The sequence below is a fragment of the Carcharodon carcharias genome, chromosome 3 (genome assembly GCF_017639515.1).
Source record: "Carcharodon carcharias isolate sCarCar2 chromosome 3, sCarCar2.pri, whole genome shotgun sequence".
Classification (NCBI taxonomy): Eukaryota; Metazoa; Chordata; class Chondrichthyes; order Lamniformes; family Lamnidae; genus Carcharodon; species Carcharodon carcharias.
The window spans coordinates 116,811,786-116,827,499 of NC_054469.1; the positions used below are offsets into that span (position 1 = coordinate 116,811,786).

The following is a 15,714-nucleotide window of genomic DNA, read 5'->3' on the forward strand; positions in this document are numbered from 1 at the left end:
ATGATATGTGCCAAGTGGATCAAATCCACGAGAGAAACTTGATCATGCAGTCACAACAGTTTTGCAATTTGTATTTATTTCAAGATGCATGCCTTGAATTCAGAAGTAATAAGCCCACCAAGACTTTCATTTAGTTTTCTAAAAACGTCTCTAAACATTTATTAACAAAAGAAAAAATTTCAAGCACATACATCGGTCTATCAATTACTACTATAACTTCCAAAACCCCTAATTAATCTTGCTTCTAGTTCCATCCCCATTAAGGCAAGAATAAAAAAAAAATTCAAACAGATCCAGGCAAGTCATCACATTACCCTGGGCAGTAGAATTCAAAGTGTCTTTTCCCAGCTTCGGCTTCTGTAGATAGCAGTCTTAATGCACAAATACTAGTGGATTTTCATATTTCTGGTAGATCTTGCAATGCCTTCCCTGGCAGATAACCTCTTCTCGTTTATACATGTTTCTCCCTTTTAATGTAAATCCCATTGTTCTGATATGTCTTTGGAACTTTACCTTTCTCATAACATAAATATTTTCATGATGTTAATATTCTCAGTAACCTTTGGGAAAAATAAACACACTGTTTGGCCTAGCTTCTCTGGCTAGGTGCAACAACCTACCATCTCTTTGAAATTCAAACTGCCCTGATTTATCTAAAAATGCAAATTCTCCTCACCTCACTTTCTAAGACTTCAGCCGTGTTTACGTATTTAGCATTTCAAACCTAGCTTCTTTTGATAGACCAGCTGTTTCCAATTCAATTAAATCCCACACACACAGAGAAATTATTCAAACCCCACTATTAACCTACTTTTACAATAAATTACAATAATATTATGAGAATTATTATACGTTCATGACACACAACAAGTTGATGTCAGTCAGCAATCCAAAATGTGGGACACCCTGTGCAGGACATCTGGCACCTGTATTAACAGGGCAAACAACTGTGTATTGCCTTAATCAATCAGATTGAAATACTGTTAGTGAGCAGAGCAGAGTCTGAACCAGGAACTTGTTTGTTAGAATAGTGATTTCAATGTCACACCAGAATACAGAAGGTGAAATAATGAGAAGTAATAAATTATTGTATTACAAGGGAGAGAAAAGAAAAACTGAAAGAAAAACAATTTAAAAAAAATCTAATATTAAACAAATGAAATTTGAAGAAATGAGACCACACTGCAGAAAGCTAATTCTCAGTGCTAGAGCGGTGGTTTGGCATTAATTATGACTTACCACACCATTAAAAAGGTACTTACAGTGAAATCGACAAGCCCTAACATTTCTTTTGGCCAAAGTGTTGAATATTCCTGGTTATAAGGTGTTCAGAAAAGTTAGAAAAGGTAAAAACGGAGGAGGGGTGGCATTTTTGGTTAAGCAGGGTATTGCAGTACTGGAGAAGGAGGATGTGTCAGAGGATTCAAGGACAGAATCGATCTGGCTAGAGCTAAGGAATAAGAAGGGTGCAATTACATTGCTTGGTGTAATATATAGACCACCAGCAAGTGGGAAGGATTTGGAACAAATCTGCAAGGAATTACAGAGGGGTGTAAACATCATAGAGTAGTTAAAATGGGGGACTTTATTTACCCATAAAGAGACTGGGATAGTGGTAGTGTAAGGGACAGTGAGGGCCAAGTGTTCCTAGATTGTGTACAGGAGAATTTCCTACAAGAGTATTTGTCCAGTCCAACAAGAAAGGAGGCACTGTTAGACCTGGCTCTTGGGAATGAAATGGGCCACGTAGATCAAGTGACAGTAGGGGAACATTTAGAGGGCAGTGGTCATTGTATCATATGATTTAGGATATTTGTCAGTCCAGAGTAAGAATAATCAACTGGCAGAGAGCGGACTTCAATGGAGCAAGAATGGAGCTGGACCAGATAGACTGGAACCAAAGGTTGGCAGGAAAATCAGTAACTGAACAATGGGCTATCTTCAAAGAGGTTACTGTTTGGGCATAGTCAAGGTATGTTCCCTCAAAAGGGAAGGGTAGGACAAACAAATCGAGAGCTCCCTGGATGACAAAGGAGACAGAAATTAAGTTAAAGAAAAAGGGATATCAGGTAGCAAATACAACCGAGAACCAAGGTAAATACAAAAGGTTCAGAAGGGATGTGAAAAAGCAAATACAAGAAGCAAAGATGGATTATGAAAAAAGACTGGCAGCTAACATAAAAGGAAATCCCAAATCATATAAGCAAATCAATGGTAAGAGGAGGAGTGGGGCCAGTTAGGGACCAAAAAGGGGATTTACACATAGAGACAAGAGGCATAGTTGAGTGGGGAGTCAGACGGCGAGATGCCATTTATGCACAACTTTTAGAGGAGCAGGACAACTCAGCCAGTAACTTCTGGATTTCCATGTAAATAATGGTGAGCACTGTTAGTTTCACCACTATTTTTAGAACAAAATTGGACTCTTGGTGCTTTAGTCATTCTCTTTTGTACTTGTTTATTTTATAGTTATAAAAACATTGAAAATAGGAAAAATTGCTGTTCTATCCAGGCAGTTGAGGGTCATGTGATGAAACCTCCGGGAATGTGTCCATTCCCGTGTTGAGACAACCTTAGACGAGATTCATGTAAACCGATTGTTACCAGTTGCTGAGGGATCTAGAAAGCGGACTGGGGGAGTAGGGACATGGGTAAAAACATAATTAAATGCAAGATATTTAGGACAGAGAGCAGGGGAGATGCTTTAACACAGACCGTTTTGAGGTCATACAATGAACTGTCAGAGTTAGTGATTGAAGCAGTGAACAGGTCAACATTTAAGAAAAGGTTAGATAGGTGTTTGATAGAAAGGTAGATAATGAGGCTTTAGAACAGGATGAGCACATAGATCAGGCCTGGGAAATGGGATTAGCACTGAAGATCATGTGGACAACCTGTTTCTGTGTTGCTATTTCTATGTTACTCTATGTAGTTAATTAATAATAGAAACTGTGCTAAAGAGGTTTTTTTGTCAATAATTAAAGCAAGTGACTTGTGGCATGGCACACTGTTGTGATTTTTTAAACAATTTTTGTGCAGCACAATTATAGGTTAAGAAATTCCTGGATGTAATGAAAATGCGGCAATATAGCAGGTGTGCCACTATTAGTGCATGAACTCTTACATTTTTGCCAGTATAAAGAATACAATTAAGAATCTAATGTATCAAAACTCCAAAACATGTCACTGATTTAAGAAAAAAACACAACTCCACGATTTTGGGAAAATCAGGGTTCTGAGTATGCATTTCTGCAAATTGTGCAGTAATAGAAAATATCTTACGTTGCCAGTATTTATTTCTAATTGTAATCCTTGACCAAAAGTGATCACAAAAGATCTCATCAAAATATATTATTCTTACCTTCCTAAATTTTTCAAGGTGCTTATACATATCTGGGTCCAATTCCTGAGAAACATCTTTCATCCACAGTAATGCTCCTCGATATTCTGTGCGAGACTGTTCCATTCGGTTCACAGTCAACCAGGTGTCAGAAATGGCACGGTACCTGAAAGTTTCCACTTCCTGGTACAGTCGACATAAAGGACTGCGGAGTGCCAACCTAAAGCATTAAACAACAGCAGATTAGTGCTTTTACTTCTATGTCATTACTCAAAAGAGAAGCAGCACTATATTTCCCTCCCCATTTCAGTGATTTAGCTGTTGTTGTTGTTACAAAATGAAATCAAGACACTGGGAATAAACAGCAGCTTGTTATAACAAGAAAATAATTGGAAAACGTATTTTATGTCCCATAAATTTATTTTCCTTTATTTTATTTAGGCCATTTGTTACATATCCACATCCTGTTTCTCCCTTACATTTTGATTTATTAGAATCCCATTACTTTAGTATAGAAATTACATGGTCAGAATGGACAGGCATGGAAGAAAATTTGGGAAGGAAATCTAGCACAAGGCAGAATCGGAAACAAGTTAGTAAAAAAAAAGAGTAAGTGATGGAGATTTAAAATCAGAGATGAGTAGCAACAACAAAAAGCAGTGCAGATTTAGAAAGAGGAGCTGCAGGTGAGTGAGGCAGGTGCAATGAAATCAGATTTTAAAGCCAAATCAGCACTACTGGATAAACACAAAGGAAGGAGATTAAAAATAAATTACACCCAGCAGGACAGAAAACTGAAAATTCAGAAACAAATTTTCATCAATATTCTGACATCCCTTAATTAACTTTGTAATATTCATAATTATACCAGCATTAACCTCCAATTTGTGCTGGCAAATAATATATTCCAAAATAACACCAACATGCAGATAAGCACTTAAAATTGTACAATTAGGGCTGAATATTCACCCACTACTTTCTTGTTCCTATTTCCTCATGGGACTCCCATTGTGCACACAGGTGAGTTTGCAGGGCTCCACCAGATTTATCGAGACATCTAAGATGAGACTTCAGAATGTCTTTAACTCCTGTTTAGCAAAGTCTTGCACCAATCAACCATCCTCATACATGGATTTGACTCAAGGGGGTTGGCATGGTGTATTATCACATCATGAACACATCATACCAGTTTCCTAAACAGTGATCACTAATGTTTTGCATAAGGTGATTGGAATGTTAATGGAATGGACGATTTACTTTTGTTAGTAAAATTAAAAGATTTGCCATATGGGCAAGTACAAATCCTGCTTAGTCACTCCATGAACCTGTATGAAATGGATGTCAAGCACCAGTAACAGTACACAAGTTTCCACCATCAATTACATTATAATTATGAGATGGGTTTGAGGAAATGGGCGCAGGAAGTTGGACATAGCCCTTTGATCGCATTTCTATGTGGTAAAATAAGGTCTTAATAGGTTTTAAAAGGGAACTGGTCATTTTTTGGGATGATTACCCGTGTTCAGTTTTTCAGTGACAGAGTTGAGATTAATAACATGTGGCCCTGCATTATTCCCCAAAAGCCACCATAAAACAGGTTGTAATTCAGAGGCAAATACAATGCTTAAAAGAGACCCTCATTTAGCAATTTAGTGTTTTGTGCAGAATAAAGAAATGATTTATAACCAAACAAGTTAAAAGCCTTGGACACAAACTCATCCAACTTATTAGGAATTCAAGAGCAATATTTGTGTTAGCCATGTAGCCACAGTTACTAGGTTGCAAAATTGTTTTACTTCTAACATAATATTTTCCCGTTCATCATGTGCATAACACCCATATCATGTTAGCGATTTGGACAGGTGACATGATTCCAGGTCTTTGGCAATGCTGATCTAAAGGCATCCACTAGGAGATTAATATTAACAGCTCACATTCACTCACTTTGGAAGAATACTCTGATAGCTTAGAGCAGGTTGTGAATTCAATGCATTTGAAGGAGTTGGGGAGTCAAATCTGTTTTCCTACTTGTGCACCATGCAACTCACCTACCAGTGCACCACCAGACTATTAAATATGCTATGGAATATTTCCTTGGCATACTTTTAATACCTTTGCTGTGAGGAGAAACATAGTGCTTTTCCAGATGCTTGCATCATTTTCCCTGCTCTGGTTTTATCCTGTGAACCCTGTGATCTGAGAAATCGTCCCAACTCATTTTCTTCCTGAGACAAAACTGGAAAGGAAAAACAAAATGTATAACTTCATCACAACTCAAAACTTAGGTTATGCATTTACTCTCCCTTTTCATCCATTATTTATAATTATTTCCCTTAGCTAAAAAGAGGAAGTGCCAACTGAGAGGCTGACTCTCTCACTTGGTGCCCAGTTTAGCTATAAGAAATAGGAGTAGGCCATTCAGCTTGCTCCACCATTCAATTAGATCATGGCTGATCCAATTGTGGCATGAGCTCCACTCCTACCTATCCCCCATAACCTTTGACTCCCTTGCAGATCAAAAATCTGTCGAACTCAGCCTTGAATATATCCAATAACTTGGCTTCCACAGCTCCCTGTGGAAAAGAACTCCAAAGACAAATGATCCTCTGAGAGAAGAAATTTCTCATCACCGTCTTAAATAGGAAACCACTTATTTTTAAATTGTATCTCCTAGTTCTCTGTGTCTGAATACCATGGACACCCTGAGGGGAAACATCCTCTCAGCATCAACCCTGTTAAGCCCCCTCAGTCTCATTTGCTTCAATAAGATCACCCCTCATTCTTCTAAACTCCAACGAGTATAGGTCCAATCTGCGCAGCCTTTCCTCATAAGATAACCCCTTCACCCCAGGAATCAGCCTAGCGAGCCTAGTCTGAGCTGCTTCCAATGCAAGTATGTCCCTCTTTAGGTAAGCAGACCAAAACTGTACACAGTACTCTAGGTACAATCTCACCAATGCCCTGTACAATTGCAGCAAGATTTCCCTACTTTGATATTCCATTCCTCTTGCAATAAAAGGCCAACGTTCCATTTGCCTTCCTGATTACTCTCTGCAGTCTCTCTTCATTTAAATAATATTCTGCCTTTCTATTCTTCCTGCCAAAGTGCACAATCAAACATTTTCCCCCATTATACTTGATCAGCCAAATTTTTGCCCACCCACTTAACCCATATCCCTTTCCAAAATCTTTGTAGCCTCCTCACAATTTGTTTCCCTACCTGTCTTTGTATCATCAGAAATGTTGACTATAATGCAGTTAGTCCCTTCAGCCAAGTCACTAATGTAGATTGTAAATAGTTGAGGACCCAGCATTTATTTCTATGTCATCTACGAGTTACAGTTTGCCATCCTGAAATTGACCTGTTTATCCTGACTGTTTCCTGTTAGCTACCCGGTCCTCTGTGCTTCTATCTTAACCCCAACACTGTGAGCTTTTATCTTGTGTAGTAAACTTTTTTGTGCACCTTATCAAAAAACTTTTGGAAATTCAAATACATTACATCTACTGGTTTCCCCTTATCCATTCTGCTTGTTACATCCTCAAAGAGCTGTAATAAATTTGTCAAACACCATTTCCCTTTCACAAAACCATGATGATTTTGCCTGATTTTGGGCTCCAAAATCTATCATACATCCAACATTAAGCCAATTACATAAGCAAAAAAAAAATCACAGACGTTATATTTCATTCAATGGCTTTGCCTCCTAAAGTTACATCCTCCTAAACTGCTCCTCTCATGGAAGAATTTTAAGATGGTAAGCATTAATACTGTTGTAGGATGGCTGAGTTGTACTATTAGTAATAGAGTTCATCTTCAGACAACTTTCTAAGTGGAAACATTTAGTTCCTTTAGAATATACTCAGCAGCAACTACACATGTACTTTCAACTCCAACTCTATTTCTACACTGACTGCTGAGGTAGTCCACGCTACCCTCCTATTGGTCACGTGATCTTTCCTAACAATTATTGTGCTTAAAGGTACATTACACAATAAATAAAACCATAATTACTATAAATACCAATTTTTCGTTTTAAAATCACACTCTCAACATTCATCTTTTCTCTTCTAATACATGTCTGTATTAACTTGGTGGATACATGCACCACCTATGATTCTGAATGGTTCAGAACTAGAAGCTCCCAAGTTCAAACCCTGATCTCTGTAGTTTTCTAGGCAGCAAAAAAAAAAAGTGGCCACAGTTGCCTTGGGCTGACAGAGAGAAAAATAATTAGTAATGCTCCTCTTTCTCCATATCATCTCAATCCATCAAGTTTTGAAAGCTTCAATCTCAGTAGAGGTCATCAGTAAATTGTAACTGGTCTTCAAGGTTCTTCTGCCCTTTCAAGTGACCTCCCACCTCTTCTAATGCTGCAGGGGCAATCCTGCAGAATATTCCATCCTTGGAGTGGATGGCTCTTACTTGCTGGTAGGGACTGTACTGGTACCCAACTCTGCACAGTTAACGTCCCCAGTCTTGGGAAATCAGTCAAAGAGAATATCACCAAATCCAAATTTTGAGGTCAGACAAGATATGCACAGGTAACATGAGTTGAGGTACAGATCAGCCATGACCTAATCAAACACTAGAACAAATTCAAAAAGCTAAACAACCTTTTGTTTCTATCGAGTTTTTTTTTTACTAAATTACCACTTACATTGAATTATAATTTTAATTACAAAAATATTGTAAACATAAGTAAGCTCTCCCTGTAACCTTCAGTTCTAAATTTTAGACAAAGCACAAATAGGAACATAAATGAACATCAATGTACTGAAATCAGTTAAATTTTGTATACAGAATAGTAAATAAAATACGTACAACATATCCGTTTCTGGTACTGTTCAATGACCTTCAGAAGTTCCATACATGTCCTCTGAATGGAATGGAATATCTAAACGAAATACCAAAAACAAGCAGGATTAACGCAATTGCATATGATGAGGACATAACAATAAGCAGAGGGCCATAACAAGAAACTTTGCAAAGTATAATAGCTGACAGGTTTGCCACAAAGGTGCCCAATGTTGATTGTTCACTAAGGAAGAGAATAGTCTCAAAATACCTATATTGGCTAGCTGAGGAATCAGAATCAGGTTTTCATTATTGTCCACAGATTAATGACAAAACCAGGTGCTATAAATCTGCCATTGGTCCCATCCTAAATGTATTAGGTTTAAAGGTGTGCTCACTGCTTGGCTAAATGCTTTAATCCATGCTTTGACTGAATCCTGTTGTGAAACTTTTCAAATCAAAGTTGCAGTCAATTTTGGGATAGACTTCAGACTAATTTTTATTGAATTTGCACAGCCATTTTTCCCCCAAATAAAAAAACAGTGCAAAAGCAAAATGCTGCAGCTGCTAAAAATCTGATCAAAATGCTGGAAATATTCAGTAGGTTTGGCAGCATCTATGGAGAGAGAAACAGTTAACTTCTCAGATCTGTGTTCATCAGGATATATATTCTATGAAAAAAAAACACAGTACATCTAGTGTAGGCATCATATTCTGGATGGCTATATTTAAAAACACAAGAGAAAGAAACATAGGTAGTCAACCCATTGTGGTACCAATTGGTTGGAAAATTAACATGAATGCTTAAAAAGCATGATACCTTCAGGATTTGGGGCTGGTGCTGCAGGGTAGAAAGACAACTTCCTTTGTACTGATAAGCTTTGGTTACCATTTTATGACCTCTTGAGCAGGTGTATGCAGGTGGACTGCTAACCAAACAAATGCTCGGTCATCACATTTCCACGATCAATGACATGGTCAGAGCTGAACTAACAAATGGACACGATCCAGGCCCATATGTTGGAGAATGTCCAAGCCATTTATCCATTTCTGCATTATAGTAGGACACCTCAGAGTTTTATAACCAGCAAAGATGGATTGCAATGCCATTTCTGAGTTGCTGAACACTATTATGGTTTCTGGGGTCAATATGTTGATTGTAAATCTATATGTGCCAGCAAACACATAGTGCCCTACCATCCATTCTTAATTAGCACATTCGTTTAGATAATATCACCAACTTTAACACCTATGTGTTCTTTTGTTCCATTGTTGTTGACATCTTTTGATGATCTGCTTCTATCACTGCTTGTTTGTCCCAACCACACCAACCCCCTCCACTTCTCTCTCTCTCTCTCTCCGCCCCCCCACACACACCTTAAACCAGCTTATATTTCAACTCTTTCTTGGACTCGAACTCAAGTTCTGTCGAAGGGTCATGAGGACTCGAAACATCAACTCTTTTCTTCTCCGCCGATGCTGCCAGACCTGCTGAGTTTTTCCAGGTAATTCTGTTTTTGTTTTGGATTTCCAGCATCCGCAGTTTTTTTGTTTTTAACATAGTAATATGCAATGGCTGCAATCTGAACATCAGCTGATGCTTCTATCATGAATATCAATGGCATGGAACACTCGCCCATCCACTGTGAACTTGGTTTCTGAAATCATTCTCTGACTGCAACCATCTTACCCCTAAAAAAAAAGTGGCAACTGTTAACTTTTAGGAGATGGTAAACATACTAAATGATGCACTCTCACCATTATATTTTTGCGAATAATGTTGTTGCCTAGGAGGGGGGGATTCAAGGGACTGAGAGCAATTAGGCGTGACATCAACTGTGTCAATTTCTCTGCTCCCCTGGCTCACTATAAGCTGTCTCCTTCTGAATTTGCTGCACTCCATTCTCACAGGTCCAACACCAACATTATCAGACCTGCCAACAAAGGTTGTGAGGTTGTTGTCTGGCATACTGACCTCTACCGAGCAGAATCTATCAAGGACTCCCCCCACCATGGTTGGCTAGGCCCTTGACCATGTCAGACCCATTTCCCGCACCTCTGTTCTTGCCCTTTCTCCTCTCTCTTAGAATCACAATAGGGTTCCCCTTGTCCTCAGCTTCCCCTCCACCAGCCTCTGCATTCAACAGATAATTCCCTAACATTTCTGCCACCTCCAGCAGGATGACACCAGCAAACCCATGTTCCCCTCCCCTGTCAGAACTCTGAAGGGAACATTCCCTCTGTGGCACCCCAGTCCACTCCTCAATCACCCTAACACCCCGTCCCCTTTCTATGACACCTTTCCATGTAAGGACAGGAGATGCAACATCTGCCCTTTTTCCTCATCTCTCCCCAAATACTCCTAGATGAAACCATGATTTACGCATATTTCTTTCAATTTAGCAGATTGTATTTGCTGTTCACAATTCACTCTCCTCTACATTGGGCAAACCAAATGCAGATTGGGTGACCGCTTTGTAGAACACCTATATTCAATTCACAAACATGACTCCAAGCGTCGGGTGGCCTGTCATTTTAATTCTCCACCTTGCTCTGACATTGACATCACTGTCCTCAGCCTACTACAGTGTTCTAATGAAGCTCAAGGAACAATACCTCATCTTTGAACTCAACATGGAGTTGACAACTTCTGACCATAATCTTTGCTTCCCCCATTTTGTTTACTTTTCTTTGCACGTGCTGGCCGAAATCTCATTTTTCTTACTATGCTTTCCGGTGGCAGCTGTTCATTATTCGGCCATTCACACCTCCTCTGGACCCATCTTTTGCCTCTTTACTTGTCCTATTACCATTTCCTTTGGCTCTGTCCCATGTCTCCCATCTTCCATCCTGTCACACTGACTTTCCCTTTTGATCTTTTCCACCCTCCCTGACTTCACCTGCATAAAGGCCATTACATTTCTAATGTTTCCCAGTTCTGAAGAAAGGTCACGATCTGAAACATTAAGGACGGCATTTTCCAGCCCTGCCTGCCACCAGGATCGTCTGGTCCCACCGACAGTCAATGGATGTTTGGCTGGACTGCCAAATCTCTTGCAGCTGGTCCTGCCATGATGGGGTCGGAAAATCTCAGCCTAACTCTGTTTCTCTTTCCAGTTGCTGCCAGTTCTGCTGTGTATTTCCAGCATTTTCAGTGTCATTTATTTTCATAGGAATTGGGTACAGGAGAATGATGAGGGGCAGACAGAAAAAGGAATGGAGGGGTATGGGCTCAAGAGAAGCGGATAATGTTGTAGAAGTAGTGGGAGGCAAGGTCAAGACAAGAAGGTTGAGAAGATAGGAAATGGAACGGATATTTGGAGAGGCAAAAGGAATTAGGAATAGATGCAAGGCAAGCGGGGGTGCATGTAGGATCAAGACTAATACAGCCCTCCATCACTATCTCCCAAAATACTACAGGCCACTTGATTCCTACTTCCACTCAACTCATCTACGCAGCAACACCTACTCCCTTGTTTCCCTTCTAAAGCCATATACCCAACCTCATCATTATATTCTCACACCATTCACTGATGCCAGCTGCCACTCGTGAACAGCAAGACATGATATTGATAAGGGGTTTGAGGAGACATTGGCAGGTAAGCATTCACATGAAAGTGCAAGGGAACAAGGATTCCCTCCTAGATGCACTGTGTCTCTCTTCCTACTTTACCACCCACCTTCCTTGCCTAGCAATGCAAATACCTGAACAAGACTCTACATTGAGTGCACAGCTAAAGGAACCATCATATTCTGATTCACCATGAACAAAGTCATGGGTAATTTACCAATAATATATTAAATCTTGAGTTTATGTGCATTTATTCTTCAGTCATCCACAAATACTTTGTCCAGTCACACTATTTCCACCATGGCTGGATGTCACATTTCTACCTTCTTTTTATTACTTATCTGTCCTTTATATCTGACTTCCATCGAGTTTCCTCAGCTACATCTCCAATATGTGTGGCACTGTGCAAATAAAGTGTGTTCCTCAAGTTCAAAATTTCCAACTTCAGTGGTTGATAGAAATCAGTATAAGAAGATAAGGATGGTTAAAAAAGGCTATACAAGCAAAAGTAGACTATGAGAGTACGTTTGCATAAAACAACATAATGACTTCAGTAAGTACATTGAAGTAAGCAGCAAGACAATAGATCATTGAAAGGCAGGAATGATGATGAGCAATTGGACAACCAGCAAATGATGGATATCCTGCACAATTTCCTTATACGGGTACCGGACCCCGTATCCAGGAAGCTCAGCACTGGACAAATCCAGCACTGTGCTGGATTTGGGGAATTTATGGATTTTGGGTCCTAGGCCTAGCATGTACAGTGCATTTACAATACATTAAATAAAATGAGAAAAAGAGAATAAAAAGTTTCCTTTATTTACTTTTGTTTAACTTTTTCATTTTCTTAAATTACATCTCAACTGAAGAAGAGTCAGCATCAGAAGGAATGTCAGGATGGTAGCTGGTGTACAGACACAGGCTGGGGGAGTTAAAGGTTGAGGCTCCATCATGTCTCTTTTAAAGATGCTCTGAAGCTTAAGTTGTTCCAAGTATGTGGGCTTTTCTTTCAGTAACACCTCTTTTGTAGACCCACATAACATGCTGCTCTGTAATGAAGCTCTTATGCTCCATCCCACGAATCAATTCCTCCATTATGCTTATGCACTTGTCAATGGCATTTTATCCTGTTTATCCAACGCACCTTTTTCATCGTCATCATTATCACTCTCATTCTCTTTATTCTCATTCATGACCATGTTGCATATTTCACTGTGTGAATTGGAGGTGAACTGGAGCACTGTTGTGAATTTTCAGAATCCTCAATAGACCCTTGAAAAATCCCCTTAAAAGACCTAGGATTCTGGCTTTTACCAATAAGCAATTTATACCTGAGCATATCTGCTGCATTTGAACATCCAAGTACAGTAAACCGTTCCTTAAAATCTTTGAATTTCATTGGTGCTCTCGTCAACCATTATATAGGTTTTCCTGGGAACATGCCTCCAACATAATGAGGTCTCATCAGCACTGTACACTTGTTCTGCTGTTAGATCTACTTCTGATATTATCGTGGAAAATTCATCCAAGTATGCCTCTGCAGCTTCATACGTACGAATTAGGAGGAGTAGTCCGCTCGGCCCCTCGAGCCTGCTCTCCTAATCAATAAGATCATGGCTGATCTGATTGTAACCTCCGTTCCACATTCCTGCTTTCCCCTGATAACCTTCCACCCACTTGTTGACCAAAAGTCTATTTAGCTCACCTTAAAAATATTCAAAGACTCTCCTTCCACTGTCTTTTGAAGAGTTCCAAAGACTGACAGCCCTCAGAAAAAAATTCTCCTCATCTGTCTTAAATGAGCCACTCCTTATTTTTAAACCGTGACCCCTAGTTCCAGATTCTCTCACATGGGGAAACATTCTCTCCACATCCAATCTGTCAAGGCCCTTCAGAATCTTAAATGTTTTCAATCAAGTTGCTGCTTACTCTTCTAAACTCCAGTGGATACATGCCTAATCTGTCCAACCTTCCCTCATAAGAAAACCTGCTCATTCTCTTCTCTGAGCTGCTTCTAATACATTTACATCTTCCTTAAATAAGGAGACATACTTTCAGTAGATGCAGACCATGGCATGATTAAAATTTGTTATACCATCCTGATGAGTATTCACATAGTGTCATTAGGCCCATCCCTTCATGGAACACTTTCACATGGGCCATGATAATGAAGCGATCCAATGGATAATTTTTTGCTTGATGTTGCATGATCCACCCTAGTAACACTGTCTACATGGACCATCTTTGACTGATAGTGTGCTTTCCTATTCTCCATTAATTTGGGCAGATCACTGTCAGCATTAAATTTAAGTAACTTCTCCTTTTGCTTTAAATCATAAATGGTCGATGTACCAAAACCATATTCTTCACTTAATTTTTTTCACCAAGGCATCCTTCTCTGGACGCTTTGGAACTCCACTTTCTGCTAAATATTCAGCAACAAATGCTTTCTCTTGGCACTCCTGCCAGCCATGTGGCTTCCTGCTGGCCTTTTTGACTTGAAACCAGGGCTAACAAAGACTAGAATTGCAGAGAGACACTTGTTTGAACAGCATTTGAACTGTTTGTAATCGACATGGGAATCGATTCCCATATCAATTAAAGTGGCAGCTCATAGAGTTCTGCATGTGCCAATCTCAAATTGCTACCCCAAGCGCCATCATTGGGGTAGCCGGCTTTTGGATCCTTCTGAATTTTGGGATGCCGAATAAGGGATCCGGTACCTGTATAGGTAAAGAAGCTGGTGACTCTTTCCCAGAAGAGAAGAGGAAATTTTAAAGACAGTGATATTCTGCGCACGGCACATGGTGGAGTTAGGAACATTAAGCACAGGCAGCTTGGCTGTTATTTGGGCTTCCTGGTATATGGTGCTGGAAGACGCTGCCAGGGTGCCATCAGGTGGCTACTGTATGCCAGTGCTGGACGTTTCACAAAAGTTTGATTACAATATCAAATTTTGCATTCCTAACTAATATTACAGTAATAGATTTAAGGTACAAATTGGCTATTTGCAGTGTCATCTACTGGTGGTAGGTCAGATTTATGATAATTAACTTTATTCCATATTTTGTTGCAGCAAGTAGCAGCTGACATTTTTAAAATCAGACTGAGCCTGACAGCAATTTCCAAAACAGTTTTGAATAGAATGTTGTAACGCACTTGGCAATTTTACTAACTAAATAACGATTACTTGTAGTCAGAGCCACAGGGGAGCGTTTTCACAGGAAACCAATGGCAATAAAACTTTACAGCATGGAAGGAAGAACACTTGTCTGATCCTGCCACTGTTACTTTTTAAAGGAGAAGTCCAATTCAGCTGCCCATTCCAAATACCCTTTAAAAGTGTTGACGTTTCGACGTCAACTCTTTTCTTCTCCGCCGATGCTGCCAGACCTGCTGAGTTTTTCCAGGTAATTCTGTTTTTGTTTTGGATTTCCAGCATCCGCAGTTTTTTGTTTTTAACCCTTTAAAAGTGTTATTTTTCAATATATATCCACTTCCCTCTTAAATGGTTTTATGCATTCTGCATCTAACACTGCTTTGGGTAGAACAGATTAGCCTAGAAATTGGTTTACACTGGCCTGTTTTTGTTTATGGACATTTATGCAATCAATGTGATGAAAACTGAGCAGGTACAGTGTAAATTACCCCCTACATAAGTAAACAAACCCGATAATAATGCTTTAAAGTTTCCAACCCCGCACAGCTTTTATATAAGAAAGATGCTATTTCAGACCATGACTTTTGTCCACTAATTTCACAAAGTAGAAATTTTAAGTAGGAATATTTTCAAGGAGGAACATAAAAGGAACTACTTGTTGATGATAAAAGAGATGAGTTAAAGCAAACCTGAGGGCACTGTTAAAGGGTAGGAAGAGGATGGGCTTTTAGAACCAAAGCAGGCCAATGGTAATTTGAGTTCCATTATCTTGGGCCTTCTGCCCCCTGCAGAAAAAAATATTCAAAAATCTCTTCTTCAGCCTTGCTGGACCCTTAGATTTC

At 39.4% G+C, this 15,714-nt stretch overlaps 1 protein-coding gene across 13 annotated transcripts in view; it reads right to left on the bottom strand.

The window, feature by feature from the left end:
* ica1 (islet cell autoantigen 1) overlaps positions 1–15,714 on the bottom strand; it is a 224,915-nt gene that overhangs the window by 175,313 nt on the left and 33,888 nt on the right. For 10 of the 13 annotated variants that reach the window (XR_005942538.1, XM_041183210.1, XM_041183209.1 and 7 more), the window contains 3 exons: positions 8,166–8,238; positions 5,453–5,576; positions 3,362–3,560 (listed from right to left, as the gene is read on the bottom strand). Coding sequence is in view for 12 of the 13 variants with exons in the window: in XM_041183210.1 (XP_041039144.1) it covers positions 3,362–3,560; positions 5,453–5,576; positions 8,166–8,238 (396 nt within the window). In the remaining variant the exon portion in view is untranslated. Of the gene's footprint in view, positions 1–163; positions 518–3,361; positions 3,561–5,452; positions 5,577–8,165; positions 8,239–15,714 lie in introns of those variants that run through there. The other 3 variants (XM_041183213.1, XM_041183214.1, XM_041183215.1) reach the window with 3 other exon arrangements.